The 19,944-nt window shown below is 36.8% G+C and overlaps 1 protein-coding gene and 1 pseudogene across 3 annotated transcripts; one reads left to right on the forward strand and one right to left on the reverse strand.

The window, feature by feature from the left end:
* The first annotated feature begins 7,920 nt into the window (after positions 1–7,920).
* LOC113276027 (protein TWIN LOV 1-like) lies at positions 7,921–11,463 on the forward strand. 3 transcript variants are annotated; one of them, XM_026525619.1, is made up of 7 exons: positions 7,921–8,943; positions 9,398–9,605; positions 9,719–9,783; positions 9,869–9,948; positions 10,081–10,136; positions 10,221–10,289; positions 10,336–11,101. In XM_026525619.1, exons 1-7 carry the CDS (start codon positions 8,256–8,258, stop codon positions 10,406–10,408), a joined length of 1,239 nt encoding a protein of 412 aa, XP_026381404.1. In that variant the 5' UTR covers positions 7,921–8,255; the 3' UTR covers positions 10,409–11,101. The 3 variants fall into 3 exon arrangements, 2 of the variants coding, with proteins under 2 accessions (XP_026381404.1, XP_026381403.1); XR_003323866.1 differs by lacking the exon at positions 10,336–11,101 and adding an exon at positions 11,109–11,463 and having other exon boundaries at positions 7,923–8,943; positions 10,081–10,116; positions 10,221–10,284; XM_026525618.1 differs by lacking the exon at positions 10,336–11,101 and adding an exon at positions 11,109–11,463 and having other exon boundaries at positions 7,925–8,943; positions 10,221–10,284.
* Positions 11,464–11,610: 147 nt separating this feature from the next.
* LOC113276026 lies at positions 11,611–13,945 on the reverse strand (annotated as a pseudogene).
* Between the last annotated feature and the right edge of the window lie 5,999 nt (positions 13,946–19,944).

Raw genomic sequence — 19,944 nt, forward strand, 5'->3', positions numbered from 1 at the left:
GCCACTTTACGAGAATGGCCAAACAAAAAAGGCAGTGCTATGACGAAGAGATTATGGGCTTTTATTCTGTTTGCTATTTGGATATGGCGGGAAAGAAATTAGTGACTTTATGCAGGGAGGAAAATGAGTTGGAATCAACTAATTGGGAAAGACCAACTAAGATCTTTGATGGTTATTCTTTGAGCGCACACTCTCATCTATAATCGGAATGCTGTAGTTGGCAATAATTGATCTATAGCTTTCAGTTCGTCAGTTGTCATTATTTTGGTGACTTCTTTCTTTTAAGTAAATTTGCTATTTTTGTTGTCAAAAAAATAATAATTTGTGGTTAGAATCTCTGTAAGAGATAAACTTACCTCGTATTCAGTTGAAGTTTCTTAATATTGCTCCTATTAAAAAGAAGAAAAAGTAATAAACTATTCCGACAAAAATCATCAATAATTTTTTATTTTATTTTGTAGTTGGGTGGAGAAACTCCTTTATGTTGACACCCTCCTCCTTTTTTTTATAGAAAAACTTAGACAAGCATAACGAGAGTACATGCTGGAAACGGTGGCATAAAGGTTGCCACTGCTTCTATGATTACTGTCCTTACAATCCAAAGCTAAATGAAAAGTTTCAAGAATCTGGGTTCGGTGCATAGTTGTGAGATTAACAAAAAGAAAAGATATGTTGTTGTTTCCATTTTCTTCATCTTCATTATCCTTTCTACTTCTTTCGTGAAAACTAAGATGAAATCTCCCTCAGACACTATTTTAATAGAGCACAGTAAACTTGACAAGATCCATAGTTTCAGCTTGAATTTCAACATTTTTATGATGCAGTTCTTTGGCCCAGTTGAAAGCTAGATCTTCTCCTCCTATTTATCGCCATTCTCCACGGTGTCCTGAATATCCTCTAGTCCCCACGGTGTTACCTGTAAAATCCATAATAGTCAGTGCAATGTAGTAATAAAGGGCCTATGGATCCTGTAGAGTGCAGTTTTTTATATCAACCCCAAAGTCCCCCCTTTGGTCAATAAAGACACGAAGTTGAGTATCAACATTGTCCTCGACATGATAGAAAACATTGTTGAGGATGTGATATTGAACGTAATGTATTATGTTATGTGAGCAGAGATGTTGTTTAATGCTATGAGCTGTGTTTCTAGCATTTGGTTTGGTGCAATTGAAAATAAAATCACACCTATGTTTCCAGTTATACAAATAAGTTATAGCATTGGTATTGCCACTATATTTAGGGCATTGTTACTTAAAGCAAACCAGGAACTGAACCAATCAAGAAAATTTGTAGTGGAATCAAATTATCCATAATTTGGTATTAAAAGTTGGTGCCATACAGAGATAACAACAGGGAACTTTAAGAAAATATTGGTCATAGTTTCCTCCCCACTAATGCATAGCTTGCGGATAGGGTCAATATGGTGAAGGATGCTAGTAGTTTTAGCATTTACTGAAAGGATTTCATGAGCACATTCCATAAAAAAACGTGTAACACTTGGGTAACATCCAATTTCCATATTGCTTTCCAATTACTGGTTTGAGAATATGCCCCATATATCATGTTCATCACCAAGGTGAGTGGATGTGTCAATTATGGCTTTAGCTTCAATGAGGTTGAACCAGGTATGGGTCATAGAGATGTTCCACTCTCAATTATCCAAAAGTAGATGCTCAACAAGTTAGAGATCAATTAGGAAGTTGTCAGGTTTGGTAAGTAAAAAGTTGATGGTGGGTGCCCAAATGTCTTCCTATATGCTAATTCTTTTGCCATTTCAGTGTAGGTGCAGATGAAGTGATATGTTTTGAAATGACTTTGGGAGTTGTCTGAGATGAATAATTGAACTAGAAAAAAGTGAACTTTATTTTTAATTTTTGTCATGGGTTGAGCTTATCTCATAAAGTTTTGCTAAACTGCCCAGCTAGCCTTTTGGGTTCTGTGGTTGCCAATGGGGCTCCTCCGTATTGCATCTTCCCATATGTCTGTCAGTTTATCGTTATATTGCACGTGATAAGAGTTGGATGTGCTATAGCAGCTTTGTGTTGGAGAGGATAATAGTATACCGGTTCTGCACCTGTTCCATATAAAATATAGTCAACCATATAATAGAGTCCTAATCATACTTTTGTAGTTAAAAGAGTCGTGACTAGCAGATATTCCTATCCAGATCTGCTGGTAAGACTGTCAAATTCAGCAACATGTTGATTCCATCTAGATATCGCATAACCAAGATAAGATAAACAATGAGATTCCATACCTAAGTTGATATACCTGACCAGGTCGACTCAACGGTTTGATTATTTGTGAGAAAAGTACGTGTGAGTATTTTTATTGAGATAAAAGTTGGTTGACTAGTCTTATTGTTGCTGACTACGTTCCATATTATTGAGAATTTTTGATGACAAATTTTGGTCATAGGTAGCATAAGTGTCATGCTGATGCGCATCTAATAAGACAATCAGGTCATTAGCCAGCTCAATGGCAGTATAGCGAAGATTATACCTATGTGGATTAGCCGCTAATTTGTGTTCGCCATCTGTCAAAAAATACACAAACAACAAAAGACTTAGGGAATATTTATTTTTATAGGCTCTGGTATGTGAGAAGTTTGAAAAGTGGAAAATGAATAGACTAGAGGGTAATAGTTAGAGGGAGCGATTATGGATGAAGAGGTGGTTTTTTGGAACCGCTATCATTAAGAGAGGTAGAAACCCATCAATCAACATAATTTGCCTTATAAAAAACTTATTCACCATCACTTTCAAGCATTTTGTTTTTATTATGCTCTAACCATCTCTTCCCATTCTTAGTTGATTTCAAACTTTAATCAGGAAACCTGAAGTTGACTCCAATCCTTTGGAGACATGGATAATAATGGAAAGAAACAACAATCTGAGGAGTAAACTCTGCCAGGAGTTGATGTAGAGCCACAATTCTATTGGTATCAATTTGATCATGTAATTCAGATATTTTCATATAGGATGGCATTCCCACAAGATTGTCAGTCTTCATATTATCGCCATAACTTCAATTGGCATTTAGAGGATCTTCAACACAGTTCTATTATAAAGAGAGATGTGATTATGAGAAGAGAAGGTCTACCCGGAGTTTCTCATTTTTTCCTGAATAACAATCCGTTTGAAGCTTTCTCTCAGGTAATTAATCAACACGACCCTGTATTCCATGATATCAGTAATCCATTTAAGATCCAGAGCAATTACTTTGAGGTTAGTAGTGGGAGCGAAAGCGGTGGTGTTAGCGATATGGTGGTTGTCATTGTGGTTCTGACAATTATAGGGTACCGTTGGATGTAGATGGGCATGTAGATGGTAAAGGAAAGGCACCCATAGAAGATGATGAGGAAAAACCTCTCTAGAAATCCACCACCAAAGCCGATGCAGGGATCAGATGATGGCACAATGATACATATTCGATCAGTGGTACCTAGAGTCGGTACTGATGTGAAGAGAAGTTATGAGAAATATAAAGAAAATAATAAGAACACAAAGTAAATAACACGATTGATTCTGCTAACTTCTTCTTCTTTAAACTGTGAAAGAAAAACTTTATTACAAACCATAAACTGGTTATCTTCTCTCTCGTTTTTTCTCTATCTTTCTAGTCTAGAATTCTCCTCCTTTTATAGGAGTTTATACTTCTTGAAAACAAAAATAAAACTATGAGTTTTTAAAACTCATTTAAACTAGAAATCCTATATAAGTTAGGAAACCTCAAAACTTCTAAGCCAAGTTATCAAACTTGCACCTCTTCTAGTATCTTTTAGATACTCCCTAGCCGTAATATGGCTCAACTAAACCTAGGCTAACAGTCAGCCTCATCTGGAAACTTTAGTTATCCCTCTGCTACGATATTCTTGTTATTTGCTTGTTTAAATTCATGTGCATATGATTTTCACATCACTTTCGTTCTGTGCATATAATTTTCACGTCACTATCTAGCCTTAACATGGCTCAACTGTTGTGAAGATAATCTTCACGTCACTTTCTACGATACTCCTGTATCACACAAGAAGATTGTATGTTGTACATTCCATATTTGAACCGTTCGAGCTACATGAGGCAGTTATAGTAGTTTTGGATCGCTTTGTGGTTGGCGGAGTTGGGATGATTGGATGCATGTCGATTACATTGCCAGCTGAAGTGAGGAGATCAATTCCATTTTTTGACATTGCAGCCATAGGACCATGATGCACCGATGTATTTTACAGTGCTTGATGCATTGTGCCTTATTGTAGCCCGTCTTGTCCGAGAGATATTCGGCGGTGGAGATCCTCCAGTCAATAAACCAGCAGATTCAGCCGACGATCCAGCTAATCCAACCAACGGTATAGCCGATCCAATAGTTCCAATGCAGCCTGCACCATACCGGACCCGGGGAAATAATGTCCGAAATCAAAGGACTCAAGCTCAAGTGACAATTGCATGGAGTGTTGTCAAGGGACACATAATCGGACTCGGCATCAGCCGATGTAACTGGATAGGTAATCGGTTGTTACTTCTTTCTTGATGACTTTGTTTGAACCTTTAAACATTTAGCGGAAAACTTTCTGAGATAGTGTTTGTGATGATGGATTTTTTGGTGAATATTGTTTGAAGATTGCTGTTATTGTGGATAGGTTTGAAACGATGTTTATTTTTTGGTTTAGAGTTCAGACATATTGCCGATGTGTTTATGCATGTTTTGGTTTTAGTATGGAATTGGTAATGAAGATTGATTTGATATCCTGGTTTTTGGTCATTATTTATTGAACTGTAATGTTGTTGTGGTATTTGCTTTCTTTTAATTTTGTTGAGGGATGTATTTGCTGGATTTGACGTGTTTCATGATCTTATCTTGGACTAAAATAGATAGGGTAAGTGTGATGAAAGTTATGGTGTGCAATTGGGGGCTTAAGTAGTTTATGATTCTGCTTGTGAAAGAGGTAGGATTTAGGATGATGGTAGGTGAGTTTATCAGGTAAACAGACATTGATAGAGAGAATTAGGTTTCTATAGTGAATAAATTCTCTGTAAAGCTTTATTCATAAATGATTTAGGATGTGATTGCAGGGAGGGTTATTAAAATGAGGATTTTCATAGTAGAAATCAACATAATAGCTATTGGGCAGCATTTGTTTAGGGATTTGGGGTTTTTTGAGAACTGAGGTGTTTTTGTTACCTTTTCTTTGTGTGATTTTAGGTATCAAGGTGATTGAGTTTCCATTAGAAATTATGATTGAGAAAAAACAGACGAGGTTTTATCTGTTATCAGAGGTAGATAGAAAGACGGCACAAAAGAAATGTTAGCTAACCGGAAAAGACTCAATTATTGGAGAAACAGACTACTCTGTTAGAGATTCAGGTAGAGAAGAGTTGTAAAGAAGAGAGAAACATACTAATCATACACCCTCACCATTAATAATCAATAATTAGCAATTCTAGCGCACAAATAGACCATGTAAAAACCCGCCCCTCACACTGGGGTGGGTCTCGTCCGTCAGGATATTAGCAGATGCCCATTTTGGGACCCACCATTAGAACAATGTGAGAGAAAATTGTGTTTTCATAGTTTTTATCTTTCTGCCGTCTATTAAGAGCCGTCTATTAAATCAAGCTTATTATAGGGGCGGCATTTTAATAGGACAAAAAGGGTCATTACATGATCCTTATCAAAAAACTGGAAATGACAAATTACCCTCATTATTGATAACCTAGTTTAGTGATGATAATTAATTTTAGTGCTAATGATTAGTTTCACTTATATTAACTCAAAATCAAAACAAAATCAGATTTTTAGAGTTAATAAGAAGAAAAAAAGTTCAGAGAAAGTCCCAAACGACTATTTTTTTTTGAAAAACGTGAAATAATTTGAAATAATCAGTCTTTTAGAAGGACCATAAATCCGATTGTGTTTATATGCCACAAGGAATCGGTCTTTCTTACGACCAAAGTAAACCGATTAGAGTCATTTTAAATTTTGAGTTTTTACCGACACTAATCAGTTTATATATTCCATATGTGATCCGATTCTATAACATCCAGAAAGATTGGCCTGCATAATCGGTTTATAATGACATATCGAGTAAACGATTCTTGACATGTCAAGATCGAATTATAGATCAACACATAGTTATAATTAAATCTTCAAGTTCATCAAGTTCAGCACAGATATCATCCAAAATAAAAACCTTAAAAGAGTGTTAAGAACTTAAAATAACCACAAGTCTTGTAAACTTAAACTTTTAATATCTAAAACTTAAACATGAGAACTTAAACAACAGGAGCACCGGCACCAGCATCACCACCTTCAGCAGGAGCACCAGCACCAGCAACACCACCGTCAGCAGGGGCATCGTCATCACTACCATCAGCAGGAGCACCGGCATCACCACCATCAGGGGCAACAACATCACTACCATCAGCAGGAGCACCGGCATCACCACCATCAGGGGCTTCAACCATTAGTTCCCACATATATTGCATTTCTGCATGGACCTCCCTCCCAGATGAAATCATGTTTCTCCTCATCCTGGCGAAGGTGATGACTTCAATAAGCTCTTTAAGTGAAAGCTTATCAATCAATGCCAGAGCTTGTTCAAGCCGGGTTTCAGCTCCGAATGCAAACTTGTATAGGTTCCTCACCGACACTCTTTGTGGTTTCCTTAAGATATCCACTACGATTAAATCGCGATTGTAGAATGGTAGGTGTCCGAAGTCCATTCTACACAAAAAATAAACAAAAATCAAGTTAAAAATCGGTACATAAAGAAATATATGTAATCCGATTCTGAAGAGACCACTAAAATCGGTTTGTGTGGTACATGTATAAAATCCGATTCTGAAAGAAAGATGAAAAGACTATATTAATCGGATTATACATATTACATATATAAACCGATTCTGGCGATGTGTTTTCATATTTCATTTCTAAGCCAGAATCGGATAATGTTAATCCTAATGTAAACCGATTACTGTGCATGCTCTTCATGGTCGAAAAAAATCAAGAATCGGTTTATTCGATAGGTCAATAAAAACCGATTCTGGGTGTAATCAGAGTTTTGATTTGTCAAAAACGATGATTTAATGATGTAAATCAATAATATAAGAAGATGGGTTGATTGAGATTTACCTTCTTCTTGGTTGGATCGAAGATCGTTGGAGTAGAGGATGAAAAAAAAATGATTAGGGTTTTGAGAATTTAGAAAGTTTATGATAGAAATGGAAAGATTTTTTAGGTTTAGATTTTTTTGATTTTGGATTTAATGAAAACAAAAAGATTAGAATTTATATGAGTGAGTTTTAGATATTAATGTGGGGTAAATTAATATTTTTTTATAAAATTTGGGTGCGTAGAATAATTTGGGATGTGAGAAGGAAAAACATATAGTCCCCATTAACCGGTCTACGCGCCGATTTAGCCAAGATATAGTTGTGATATGGATTTCTTTGTTGCATATGCAGTATGTCACTATGTTGAAGTTAGTTGAGTTTAATCTGCTGCCTGCTTTGAACGTGGATCACACACGACACACAAAGATACGACTTCATTTACACACGTGGATGGATAAGAATCAGTTTAACTAACAAACAAACGTATTTTAATAAACAAATGCTAGTATCGTATATATTTCTTCGTTATTATCACTAATCTATCAAGTGGTCCTAGACTTAACATCCACTTTCATCTCTGTGGGTCCACCTTCATCACCTTTTAACCATGGAATGAATATCTCCATGGTAGGCCCCGCTAATCTTGTCCACAATTGCCGTTCTATACTTCTCAACCTTATCATAGAGATGCACATCTAAAATCCCATCCGACGGTCGTGAATTCATTTTGATCTAGAGTGGTGACATCCATGGAGGATAGTATTAATAGAGAAGAAGTAGGTACTAGTAAACACCTCAATTTTTCGCGGCCTCATCTGGTTTTTGTGTATAATTCACTGAAAAAGATTCGATCTGAGACCTTCAATAATTTTAGTAGATAACGAATTTTCCTTTTTACTCTGTTTTTTTTTCTCACTCTCTGTGACGCTCTGTGGAACTATTTGATAGAGATTTCTGTTTGATGTGTATGTGTGAAACATCTTTGATCAGTCAAATTTTAGATATTTTCTTAATTTAACCACATGGGTTTCTTCTGAATTTTATAAATTCCTGAGCTTTTTTGCTTTTTTCTATACAGATTTTTTAGCAAATTTAGAAACTTGGGTTTTCAGAAATTCTTCAAAATTTTGGGTAATTCTTTAATGAATGAACAATTTAAGGTTATCAAGAGGAGGTGGAGGAACACACAACAACACCGTGTGTACATGGGATTTGGGGTTTCATCACCATCGTCATCAGTACACAGAAGGGACACAAAAACACACACAAGTAATGGAAGAACAAGGATCATTACAACAAATTGGTGGTTTAATTGAATCATCATTTAATTCATGTTATACATCATGGGTTTATGAAGCACTTGATGAATTAGAACACAATTTTACAATAACTGATCCAACTATTTCAGGTCACCCTATAGTATTTGCTAGTAATGGGTTTCTTAAAATGACTGGATACTTAAAAGATGAAGTAATAGGAAGAAATGGTAGAATATTTCGAGGACCAAGAACTAATAGAAGATCAATAATGGAGATTAGAGAAGCTATTAGAGAAGAAAAGAATATTTCAATGAGTTTATTGAATTATAAAAAAGATGGGACTCCTTTTTGGATGTTGTTTCAGTTAAGTCCTATTTTTAGTAAACATGATGGTAGAGTTATTCATTTTGTGTCTGTTCAAATTCCTATATCAAGGAGAAAAGCAAATAGCGAGGATGGGAATAGATGGCAAGAACTTGTGCTTGGTTCTTGTAGAAGAGAAGTTTGTAGTGATACTGTTATGGAGTTGGCGAGATGTCGTGCATTGGATTCTTTCATTGATACCGATAATAGAGGTGTGCTTGTTGCTCTTACTTCATTTGGTTATCTTTTTCATGCTGTATATTGAATTTGTAGATAGTAGTAGTTTAAATTGCTTAAAGGAATTGGTCTGGTGTTAGATATTAGTTGCTAACTCTTGCGTGTTTGCTGCTAAACTCCATGTGTCCAAATGATTCTCAGTTGGTGTTTTCTAGGAACTGTTTCGTGTTCAGTACTTACAAGTTGCACTCAAATTCGGATTGTTGGTTGCGGGATGGTCTAGTGTTTATTGTTGTTTTCTTATTTGTTATCATATATTAGCTTGTTGCATAACTTTCTTGTTTACTGGATTTAAGTGGTTGGTGTCTTTTAGGGTAGTCTTTGTGTCAGATAAAAATGAGATAGTCTCTACTTTACTCTCACTCTTGGTGATGTATCAGTTGGGATTTACATAATTTAGTTGGCTGCTTACGAATCTTTTTGTTACAGTATTGGAGAGGGAAGAATTATGTGAAGCAAGTGACTCAGAGAAAGGAAAAGCTCTGACAGCCATTGGCAGCATCATGTCTGTGCTGACTCACTATAGCGAGCTAACAGGCAGACTAGTCTGTGGGAACAGAAGCAACTCTGCTGTGATTTGTTCGCTCACTTCAGCGTTAAATATATCTCTTGGTAGAATCAAACAGAGCTTTGTATTGTGAGTTTATTTTGGTTCTTGTTTATTTGTTGATTTCTCATAGACATCATTCTACTTTGAGTAGTTTATTAAAAAGTTGTTCTTCCCTATAACGCAAATGTCTTGTATTGCAGAACGGATCCTCAGTTACTGAATATGCCCATTGTTTATGCAAGCGATGCTTTCCTGAGTATGACAGGTACATACTTTTACATTTGAAATTGATTTGGTAGTGTTTAATTTACAAAACCATCTTTCAAAGTTAAACATCTGTGTCTCTCTAGGTTATAATAGACACGAAGTGCTGGGTCGGAACTGCAGGTTTTTGAATGGTCCAGATACTGATCCAAAGGCTATTGGCCAGGTAATATTCAATTTGCATTACTTTTGGGTGTAACTTCCGTGATCCTTGTTTTTTTTTTTTGAAGCATAATCATCCTTGTTTTTCTTTTTTTTTGCCATTCATTAAAATATGCTGTGTCGTTCAATGTTGTAGATAAAGGATAGCATTCAAAGTAGTCAGGCCTGTTCAGTACGTATCTTAAATTACAGGTGCCTTTGCTATCATGTTGTGCTTCGCTAATTCATATAAGCCAATTGCTCTTTATTTATTTGCGTGTTATACTTCAATTTCAGGAAGGATAGAAGCTCATTTTGGAACTTTCTTCACATATCGCCTGTGCGGAATGCTTCTGCCAAGGTAATGTATTCCATATTAACTTTTTGTTCTATTATTATCTTTCAAAATTTGGTTTCTTCATTCTACCGCAAAACTTTATAATTTGGAATGTTCCCAAGTTGATGATTTGGCAAGGGATATATAAATGAAGAAGCAAATACACAACAGAATTAGTAGTGCTGCTAATGGTTTTCTTTATTATTATTATTATTTTTTTTTACGTACGTGAATATCATGGTGAAAAGATGAGCCACACAATGATGAATGTTGGGATGCTTCCTCTTGTTTTGATGTCATGGTTGAACCTTGTTACCATTTCAGTGAGAGTTATCCGATTCTTGGTGTCTTTGTTGTACCCTTCCATAAGTTACAACTGTAATTTATCCATTATAAATAAGAGCAAGTAGACATGTTGCCCAGCTCCCACTTGGCATTCTATCTTTCTAGCCATCTTAAAAATATGTGGTTTTAGGCTGTTGAAGGACCATAACAGCGTGTTGGATGTCGTGGAGCTCTAATTTTCTTTTGTGAGTACAGCTAAACTTACGTCGTTTGCGATCCCTGAATTAGCTCTCATTGGAAATCATATAGCACCGTGGACCACCAAAGTGGTGTTTAACTAGTTTCAGCCAGTAATGAAAAAGGTGCTAGAATGTGATTTGAACCGTACTAGGGTTTCATAATGCAGCTTCTTCCTTAAATACAGAACTCACAGTTTTTGGGATAGTGAATGTTGGATCAGAGTTCTCTTTATGGCATCTACATGACTCATAAACCATTACGTGCATGTGTAATGTATTGAATAATACTAACTTAATGCTTTCATCTCACTTTTTCTTATGCAGATAGCATTTTACGTCTGTGTCCAAATAGAAGAAGCTGTTAAGAATGGAGTAACCCAAGGGTTGAGTCCTGAAACGAGGCAACTGGGCACCGTGGCTGCAGTAAAGGTAGCTGTCAGAACTCTATCTATGACTGCCGGGTCTTCAAGATCATAGGAGATGACTTTGCTGCTGATAACACGCATCTTTGATATTCTTAACCATTTTGCTCAAAGTTATCCAGGTTATCCACAGGTTAAAACACGTAGATAGAAATGGACTCATTAGGGTCCTTCCTTGAGGAATTTGTGTTGGTATTGTAAACTGGCAGTTATATGTACATGAAATGTGTGTCAATCAGAAGTTGAGATTCCACCCAGTTCTCTTTTTCTTTCTTCACATTACTAGTTGCATCATAATGCACAGAAACACGGCAACGAAACAAAATTCACTGAAGTACGTTATCTACAAACGTTTTTTTCATAGATGCATAGAACACATTTTTCTTTTCATCGATTGTAACAGATTATTAGTCGTGGCTTCTCGATGCCGAGACATCTTCAGGCAAGTGATGGGGAAGTTACTGGTTTATACTTGTATTGGTTAGCCCAGAAGATGAACTGCAGGAAATTTAGTCCACTTAACACACACACAAGCCAGTAAAACTTATCAAGTTGATAATGATTTAAGTTCCTCCCAGAGAGCCATGGCTGGTTGTTTAAACTAGCTGTGATACGGTTAACAGCAGATACAAGAAACGAGCTAAGATAGTAACCCATTGCCAGTGAAGCCCACGAAAGTGCCATAGCCAATGACCTCATACTTGCAGGAGCTTGAGTGAAAAAAAACTCCAACAACCCTGCTAAGGTAAAGAGATCAGCTGAACCAAGAAACAAGTACTGTAAAGCAACCCATAAAAATGTGATGGGTAGAGCTTCGGGCGAATCAATTAGGTTCGACTGTATAGCAATCATTTTTCGCTTATTTTCAACCATTGCTGCCACTGCCATTGCTATAATAGAGAGGATCAGTCCAAAACCAATGCCTTGCAGATGAGATATTCCCATTTCAGTCTTAGTTACCCTTCTCAAAAATGGGATTATGAGATGATCATAAATTGGCGCCAGGATCATTGTGATTAAGATGGGAAAGATGGGGAGGGATGCAGGTGGAATCATGAAAGACCCAAGTTTGGTGTTCATTGTTGCGGCTTGTTGAACCGAGAAGGTAGAAAGTTGAGCAAGGCAACAATTGAGCATGAACGTTGAAGCAAAGATTGGGAGAATTCTGAAGACTATTTTTACTTCTTCAACCTGAGTTACACTACAATCTAGTGATGGGTGGATAGGTGTTTCTGCTATAGCTATGTGAAGAAATTCCAGTCCTTCAGTCAAAGTTTCTGGAAGTTTTGCTGTGGCCTTCTCATTATCTCCTCCGTCTGTAGTCTGTATCTGCTTTCTTGGGCTCATGGCCGTGCTAACTGCCAGAGTGCTTGAACTTCTACTACTGCATCTATTGAGCAACGCTGCAGCTAAAACCTGACAATAAACCGTGAAGTTAGGCAGTACAAGAAGTAACATAACAAAATGCTGAACCATGAACCCTGAAACCATGATTGTCAGTCGTCTGTGACTATGCACCCTGACTGAAATATTAGAAGGAAAAGTATGTACCTTAAAAATGGTTGTGAGAGCACTTCCAGTAGGTGTCTTGTTCTTATAAGTATGCGAACCAGCAAGAAAGATTGGGATCGAAAACAAAATTGTTATAGCAGAGATCCCAAAACCCCATGCAAAACCTTTACTATCTTCAATCCAGACCACCAAGGTGACTGCAACCAGAGCTCCACACGAGAGGCAAAACACGAAGTAGTTAAAGAACGTTGATCTCTTCTTCCTTCCTTGTTGGGTGTTTGCATCAAATTGCTCGGCACCATGAGCTGGCAAGGATCCTTTTATACCTCCGACACCAAGTGCAACGAGATATAGTCCCACAAACAGCATCACTTCTTTGTTATCTGAGGTTTGCCCGCATGATAAGTGAGCTTGCACAGTTAGTGTGGCTAGACCCTGATCAAGTTCAAATGCCAATGTTTGTTAGTATGCAGAATGGATGCAGCATCAATAGATTAGGTTGCTTTATGACATTCAGTATTTGGATGCAATCCTGAAAACAACCCAAAATTTGAAAATGAAAATCTGGAGGATGAAAGAGCTAACTTGTGTTCCATTCTTACCACAAGTTCTATCATAGCACTTATAAGGAAAATGTTGCATGTTGTATAGTACGCATCCGATAAGAATCCTCCAAGAAGTGGCAAGAAGAAATGCAGTACCCATGAAATCAGTAACGGTGTTAGCTGATCTTGATGGCGAAAAGTTCATATTCTTCAAGAGGTAGAGAACAAGGTTGCTTGCATTGGCCAGGTAAGCTAGGTTCTCAAGTATCTCCACAACTACTCAAGAGCATATAAACACAAAATTAGCACCAAAAACAATAAAAGCATGTTTTGAACCGAAACACACACACGTATGCAAGTCCTTCCTAACAAATGCTTTTAATAACAAAGGCCCCTACCCAAGACAAAGAAGGCAGCAAGCATGCCTCCATGGAAGCCTCTCAAGGCTGGTCTGTTCCTCCAATCTACATAGCCTTCCCATCTCTCTAGATGATGACCTTCTTCCTTCACATGACAAAGCCAACAAATATTTTCGAAGTTAGTCTAGCCAAGGGTACATCAAACAAAATTCTAGTTATGCTCTAATGATATGAACCAAAGATGACCAAGATAAAAAGGAACAGAAAAACCACCATTTTTTCTTCTTTGGTATTAGTATCTCTCAGTATATGAAATGAGAAGATTTTGCTTATACAGTTGTGAGTTAGAGAGTCTGTGTATGGTGCAAGATATAAATAGTGGAAAACAAGAGTGACCAACTAGGAATAGAAAGATCTAGACCCTAATTTGTCCTCCATGGACTTCTCAAGAGCTTCAGTAATGTTTTTTGCCAAAATCTCAGTATGAGATTTGATGAGAGCTTCGATTGCTGCTAGAGTAACTGGTTGAGCAGTCATTTTTTTTTTTTTTTTTTTTTTTTTTTTTTTTTTTTTGTATACGAAAAGGAACTAAAAAAGGACTGAAAGGTGTTGCGGAAGCGATGTAAAGGATCAAGTTATAGGATGAAAACCTAAAACTAAGCGTTTGATACCAACTAATGTGGAATAAGGTAAAAGAAAGCAATACTAGATTGCTATAAGCAAGAAGAGAAGAGAATTCAAGCAAGAAGAGAAAGATAAGTTTTGTGTTTAATAATTTGATTGAGTAATAGATAGCTCTTACAAGACTTAATCTAGGCTTTATATAGGCTTGAAGAATAACTAAATTAGGAAACAGAAAACTAAAAGGAAATCTAAAAGAATCCTAAAAATAAGAAAGACTGAAACCTGGAAACCATGGAAGCCAAACCTCTAAGCGGAATCTTCTGGAATTGTAGTATGCCCTGCATCAGTCCCCCCTTCTAGAGTAAAGCTCGTCCTCGAGTTGTCCAAACAAACCAGAAGTTCATTGTCACCATGAAACGTAAAAATCTCTTGAACATTAAATGTGTTGGAGATATTCCAATCATTTGGTAGATCAATAACATAAGCATTATCATTGATCTTCTTTAAAACCTTGAAAGGACCATATTTCTTCATCTTGGTTTTGTTATAAGTACCCACTGGAAATCTCTCTTTTCTTAGATTATCATCACGAGCTCCCCTTCCTTGAAGGTTTTAAACCTCTTGTGTTTATCAGCATCCTCTTTATATTTAGAATTGGACTTCTCCAGTTTAGATTTTACTTCATTATGTAATTCAGTTGCTTTGTCTACAAAAGAGTCGGCTGCAGTGTTTGTACTCTGTGTGGTGGGTAAGGCTACCAAATCAAGAGTATGATTAGGTACTTTAGAGTACACAATCTCAAATGGAGTTTTCCCAGTAGAACGATTCACAGAAGTGTTGAAAGCGAATTCCGTATGTGGCAATAACACATCCCACTGCTTACTATTATCCAGGCACTTAGCTCTAATCAAATTCCCAAGTGATCTATTAACAACCTCAGTCTGTCCATCAGTTTGCGGATGTGAAGTTGTGCTGAATTGTAGAACTGTGCCTAAGCGCATCCATAAACTTTTCCAGAAATAACTCAAAAATTTGGTATCTCTGTCAGAAGTGATAGACTTTGGAACCCCATGCAATCTTGCTACTTCTTTAAAGAACAAAGAAGCAACATTAGAAGCGTCAGTTGATTTCTTACAAGCCACGAAGTGAGCCATTTTAGAGTAACGATCAACTACGACCATAACAGAATCACTCTAGCAGTACGAGGTAAACCAAGTATAAAATCCATACTTATATCAACCCAAGGTGCATCAGGAACTGGTAAAGGAGTATACAACCCGGTATTTTGAATTGTACCCTTTGCTCTCTGACAGACCATGCATTTTTTTACGAACTTTTGTACATCACGTTTCAAAGATGACCAGAAATATCTTTATTCAATCATGGCAATGGTTTTATCTCTCTCAAAATGACCACCAAGACCACTGCCATGTAATTCTCGCATAAGATGTAAACGTAAAGACCCTTGAGGAATACATAATCGATTCCCTTTAAAAAGAAAACCTTCTTGTATAAGAAAATCATCAACCCCATGAGTTTGAGAACTGCATTGATCCCATAGTTTGCCAAAATCTTCATCTTCTGGATAAATGTCTTTGATATAGTCAAATGCATAACTCTCATTACGAATTGTAGTTAATAGATGACTTTTTCTACTTAAGGCATCAACAACTTGATTCAATTTTCCACTTTTATGTCTCACGGAGAAAGTGTATTTGTTGAGTGTGGAAAGCCATCGATCATGCATTCTGTTAACTTTAGCAGAAGTATTCAAAAACTTCAAAGCATGGTTGTCAGTGTTGACAACAAATTCCCTATGTATAAGATAAGTATGCCACTGCTTAAGAGATTGAACAAGAGCCAATAACTCTAATTCATATGTAGACCATTTCTTTTGTGCATCTGAATTCTTCTCACTGTAATATGCAATTGGATGACCCTCCTGTGATAATACTGCACCAATACCAACAACAGATGCATCACAATCTATTTCAAAAGGCTTGTTGAAATTCGGAAGTGCAAGAATTGGTGCCGTACAAAGCTTTTCTTTAAGAAGAATAAAGCTTTTATCCATTGCTTCCGTCCACTCAAACTTCTCCTTCTTGAGACAGTCATTCAAAGGTGCAGAAATAGAGCTAAAGTTCTTCACAAATCTTCGATAGAAAGAAGCCAAACCATGAAAACTACGAACATCACGAATAAAAGTAGGAACTGGCCAATCTTAAATTGCTTGAACTTTAGAAGGATCGACATGAATACCATCAGTAGAAATCACATATCCCAAAAATGTTACTGAAGAAGCCATGAAGGTACACTTCTTCAAATTAACATATAAAGTGTTGTCAGCAAGAACTTGAAACACTTGTGAAAGATGTTGGAGGTGTTCTGGCTCACTGCGACTAAAAATTAGTATGTCATCAAAATAGACAATAACAAATTTACTGAGAAAGGGTTGTAGAACCTGATTCATAAGTCGCATAAAAGTACTAGGTGCATTAGATAACCCAAATGGCATGACCAGCCATTCATATAAACCTTCACGTGTCTTGAATGATGTTTTCCACTCATCTCCACCTCGAATGCGTATTTGGTGGTAACCACTGCGTAAATCCAACTTAGTAAAAATAATAGCGCCCGACAGTAAATCAATCATATCATCAATACGCGGGATCGGAAATCTATAAGGAATGGTGATGCGATTTAATGCTCTGCAATCGATACACATCCTCCATCCATTGTCTTTTTACTAACCAAGAAGGCAGGACTGGCACAAGGACTGTTGCTAGGTCGTATCAAACCCTTTGTAAGCAAATCCTTTACCTGTCCCTGTAATATCTCATGCTCAGCAGGACTCAAGCGATAGTGTGCTTGGTTTGGTAAAGAGGCTCCAGGAATAAAATCGATGCAGTGTTGAATATTCCGTAAAGGAGGTAATGCAGTTGGTAGTTCATATGGAAATAAAACATTATATTGAAATAATAAGGGCTTCACCTTTGCAGGAAACTCAATCATAGGCTTAGAATCTTCATGGGAATGTAAAGAATGTTGTGGGTGCAAAGAACGAATAACAGTGGCTACGACAGCATCAGTCTGCGCACAAGAGTTTGAAGTGGAATTGGATGGACTAAGAACCTTGGTTTTCCCATTATGAACAAAAGTGTAAGTATTCTCGAATTCATTGTGAACCGCGTGAAGATCGTATTGCCAAGGTCTTCCAAGAAGAAGATGGGTTGCCGTCATATTAATGACATCACATAGAACTGTGTCTTCATAACCCTCAAAAGAGAATGACACATAACACTAAAGAGTAATCTTCTGTGTGCTAGAGGCATTAACCCATCCTACAGTGTAAGGTTCTGGATGAGAAGTTACTGGTAGATCAAGCTTCTTAACTACGTGATCAACAATATAATTATCCACACTGCCACTATCAATTATCATCTTGCAGATTTTACCCCCAATATAACATCTTGATTTAAAAATACTGTGTCTCTGAGACTTGCATTGTTGAGTAAGAAATAATGGACGAATCATCCCAACAAACTCGTCGTCATCACCAGGTGAGTCTTCATCTTCGAACTCATTAAGCACACCAGTGAATTCATTAATGAACTGAGGTTCACCAATCAAAGCATTGAATTTCCGACAATCATTAGAAGTGTGCCCCGATTGCTGACATTTATTGCACTTATCTCCACGAAATTTTGTATAAGCATTATTAGCTCGCTGTTGCGGTGGAAATTGTTGTTGCCTGTTATGAAACCGATTCCCTGTAGTAGGAGGAGTTGGTTGCAGAGAGTGAGACTGCTGACCCGGCTGAAGATCAACTGGATTGGCTAAGATAGGTGTAGCCAGAGGTGGAGTATAAGGCACAATATGGCTAGGTTGTCGATGTGAATGGCTAACATCATCATAAGGAGGCCTCGGAATATTCAAAACAGTATCTGGAGAAAAGTTTTGAGATGAATTGGTACCCCTGTAAGTATTTTGATAACACCCTTGTCTGGATGGATAAATCCTAGAAGAACGAATAAGACGATTTTCTATCTTAATAGCTTGCTGCACAGCTTCGACCATAGTAAAAACTGAATGAATCATACCATTTTGTATTAATCTATTCAGTCCCTCAATGAATCTTGCAACTAACTGTTCTTCAGATTCTTTGAGTTGATTTCGTGCGACCAAATTATAAAAATCTGACACATATTCTTCAACAGTTCGTGCCCCCTGCTGAATGTTTTGTAATTTGATGAAAAGTTGCTGTATAAAGTCTCTAGGTAAGAACTTATCCCTGATCAAAGTTTTCATACGTTTCCAAGTACGTATTTTCGGTTTGTTAGCGTTTCTACGATCATCACAGATCTTATCCCACCAAGCTGCAGCTCTTCCTTTGAGTTTGTATGTCACAAGTTTAACCTTAGAATCTTCAGGGACTTCCATGAATTCGAAAAAAGCTTCTACCTCAAAGAACCAATCAGTTAGTTCTTCAATACGAAAATTTCCAGAGAAGTTGGGAATATCAGCTTTTAGTTTATATTCTGGTAAAGAACTGTAAGGGTTGTGACCAGTTTTTAAATGTCGTTCTTCAATCCAATTATTCTCTAGATCGTTCTCACGTTCATCTTCATCATCACTTTCAAGTGCAGGAGAAACTATCTTCTTCTTTGAATGACCTATGAAACCTTCATACGGTTTCTTAATGTTTAAAGTACGCAATACATCTTCAGGTACTTCATTATTCTTTAAAAACTGAAGTATATCTTCTTTAGTTTTTCCTTCTAAGTCTACAAGCTCAGGCATATCCAAATCTAGATTTATATGCTTTGCAACCTTCAAAAGTTGATTCTGCATGGTTTCAAGCTTGGTATCTCTTAACCCTAATTTTTCCTCCATGGACTTCTCAAGAGCTTCAGTAATGTTTTTTTCCAAAATCTCAGTATGAGATTTGATGAGAGCTTCAATTGCTGCTAGAGTAACTGGTTGAGCAGTCATTTTTTTATTTTTTTTTTGTATACGAAAAGGAACTAAAAAAGGACTGAAAGGTGTTGCGGAAGCGATGTAAAGGATCAAGTTATAGGATGAAAACCTAAAACTAAGCGTTTGATACCAACTAATGTGGAACAAGGTAAAAGAAAGCAATACTAGATTGCTATAAGCAAGAAGAGAAGAGAATTCAAGCAAGAAGAGAAAGATAAGTTTTGTGTTTAATAGATTGATTGAGTAATAGATAGCTCTTACAAGACTTAATCTAGCCTTTATATAGGCTTGAAGAATAACTAAACTAGGAAACAGAAAACTAAAAGGAAATCTAAAAGAATCCTAAAAATAAGAAAGACTGAAACTAGGAAACCATGGAAACCAAACCTCTAAGCGGAATCTTCTGGAATTGTAGTATGCCCTTCATCAGTCCTCCCTTCTAGAGTAAAGCTCGTCCTCGAGTTGTCCAAACAAACCAGAATTTCATTGTCACCATGAAACGTAAAAATCTCTTGAACATTAAATGTGTTGGAGATATTCCAATCATTTGGTAGATCAATAACATAAGCATTATCATTGATCTTCTTTAAAACCTTGAAAGGACCATATTTCTTCATCTTGGTTTTGTTATAAGTACCCACTGGAAATCTCTCTTTTCTTAGATGTATCATCACGAGCTCCCCTTCCTTGAAGGTTTTAAACCTCTTGTGTTTATCAGCAT

Source organism: Papaver somniferum, chromosome 4 (genome assembly GCF_003573695.1).
Source record: "Papaver somniferum cultivar HN1 chromosome 4, ASM357369v1, whole genome shotgun sequence".
NCBI classification, from domain to species: Eukaryota; Viridiplantae; Streptophyta; class Magnoliopsida; order Ranunculales; family Papaveraceae; genus Papaver; species Papaver somniferum.

Excerpts from the sequence above, each read along its gene's own strand:
- LOC113276027 (XM_026525618.1), top strand. The coding sequence starts at position 8,256 with ATGAACAATTTAAGGTTATCAAGAGGAGGTGGAGGAACACACAACAAC. Across the intron at positions 9,784-9,868 it reads TGCTTTCCTGAGTATGACAG|GTTATAATAGACACGAAGTG; the intron begins GTACATACTTTT and ends GTGTCTCTCTAG. Across the intron at positions 9,949-10,080 it reads ATCCAAAGGCTATTGGCCAG|ATAAAGGATAGCATTCAAAG; the intron begins GTAATATTCAAT and ends TCAATGTTGTAG.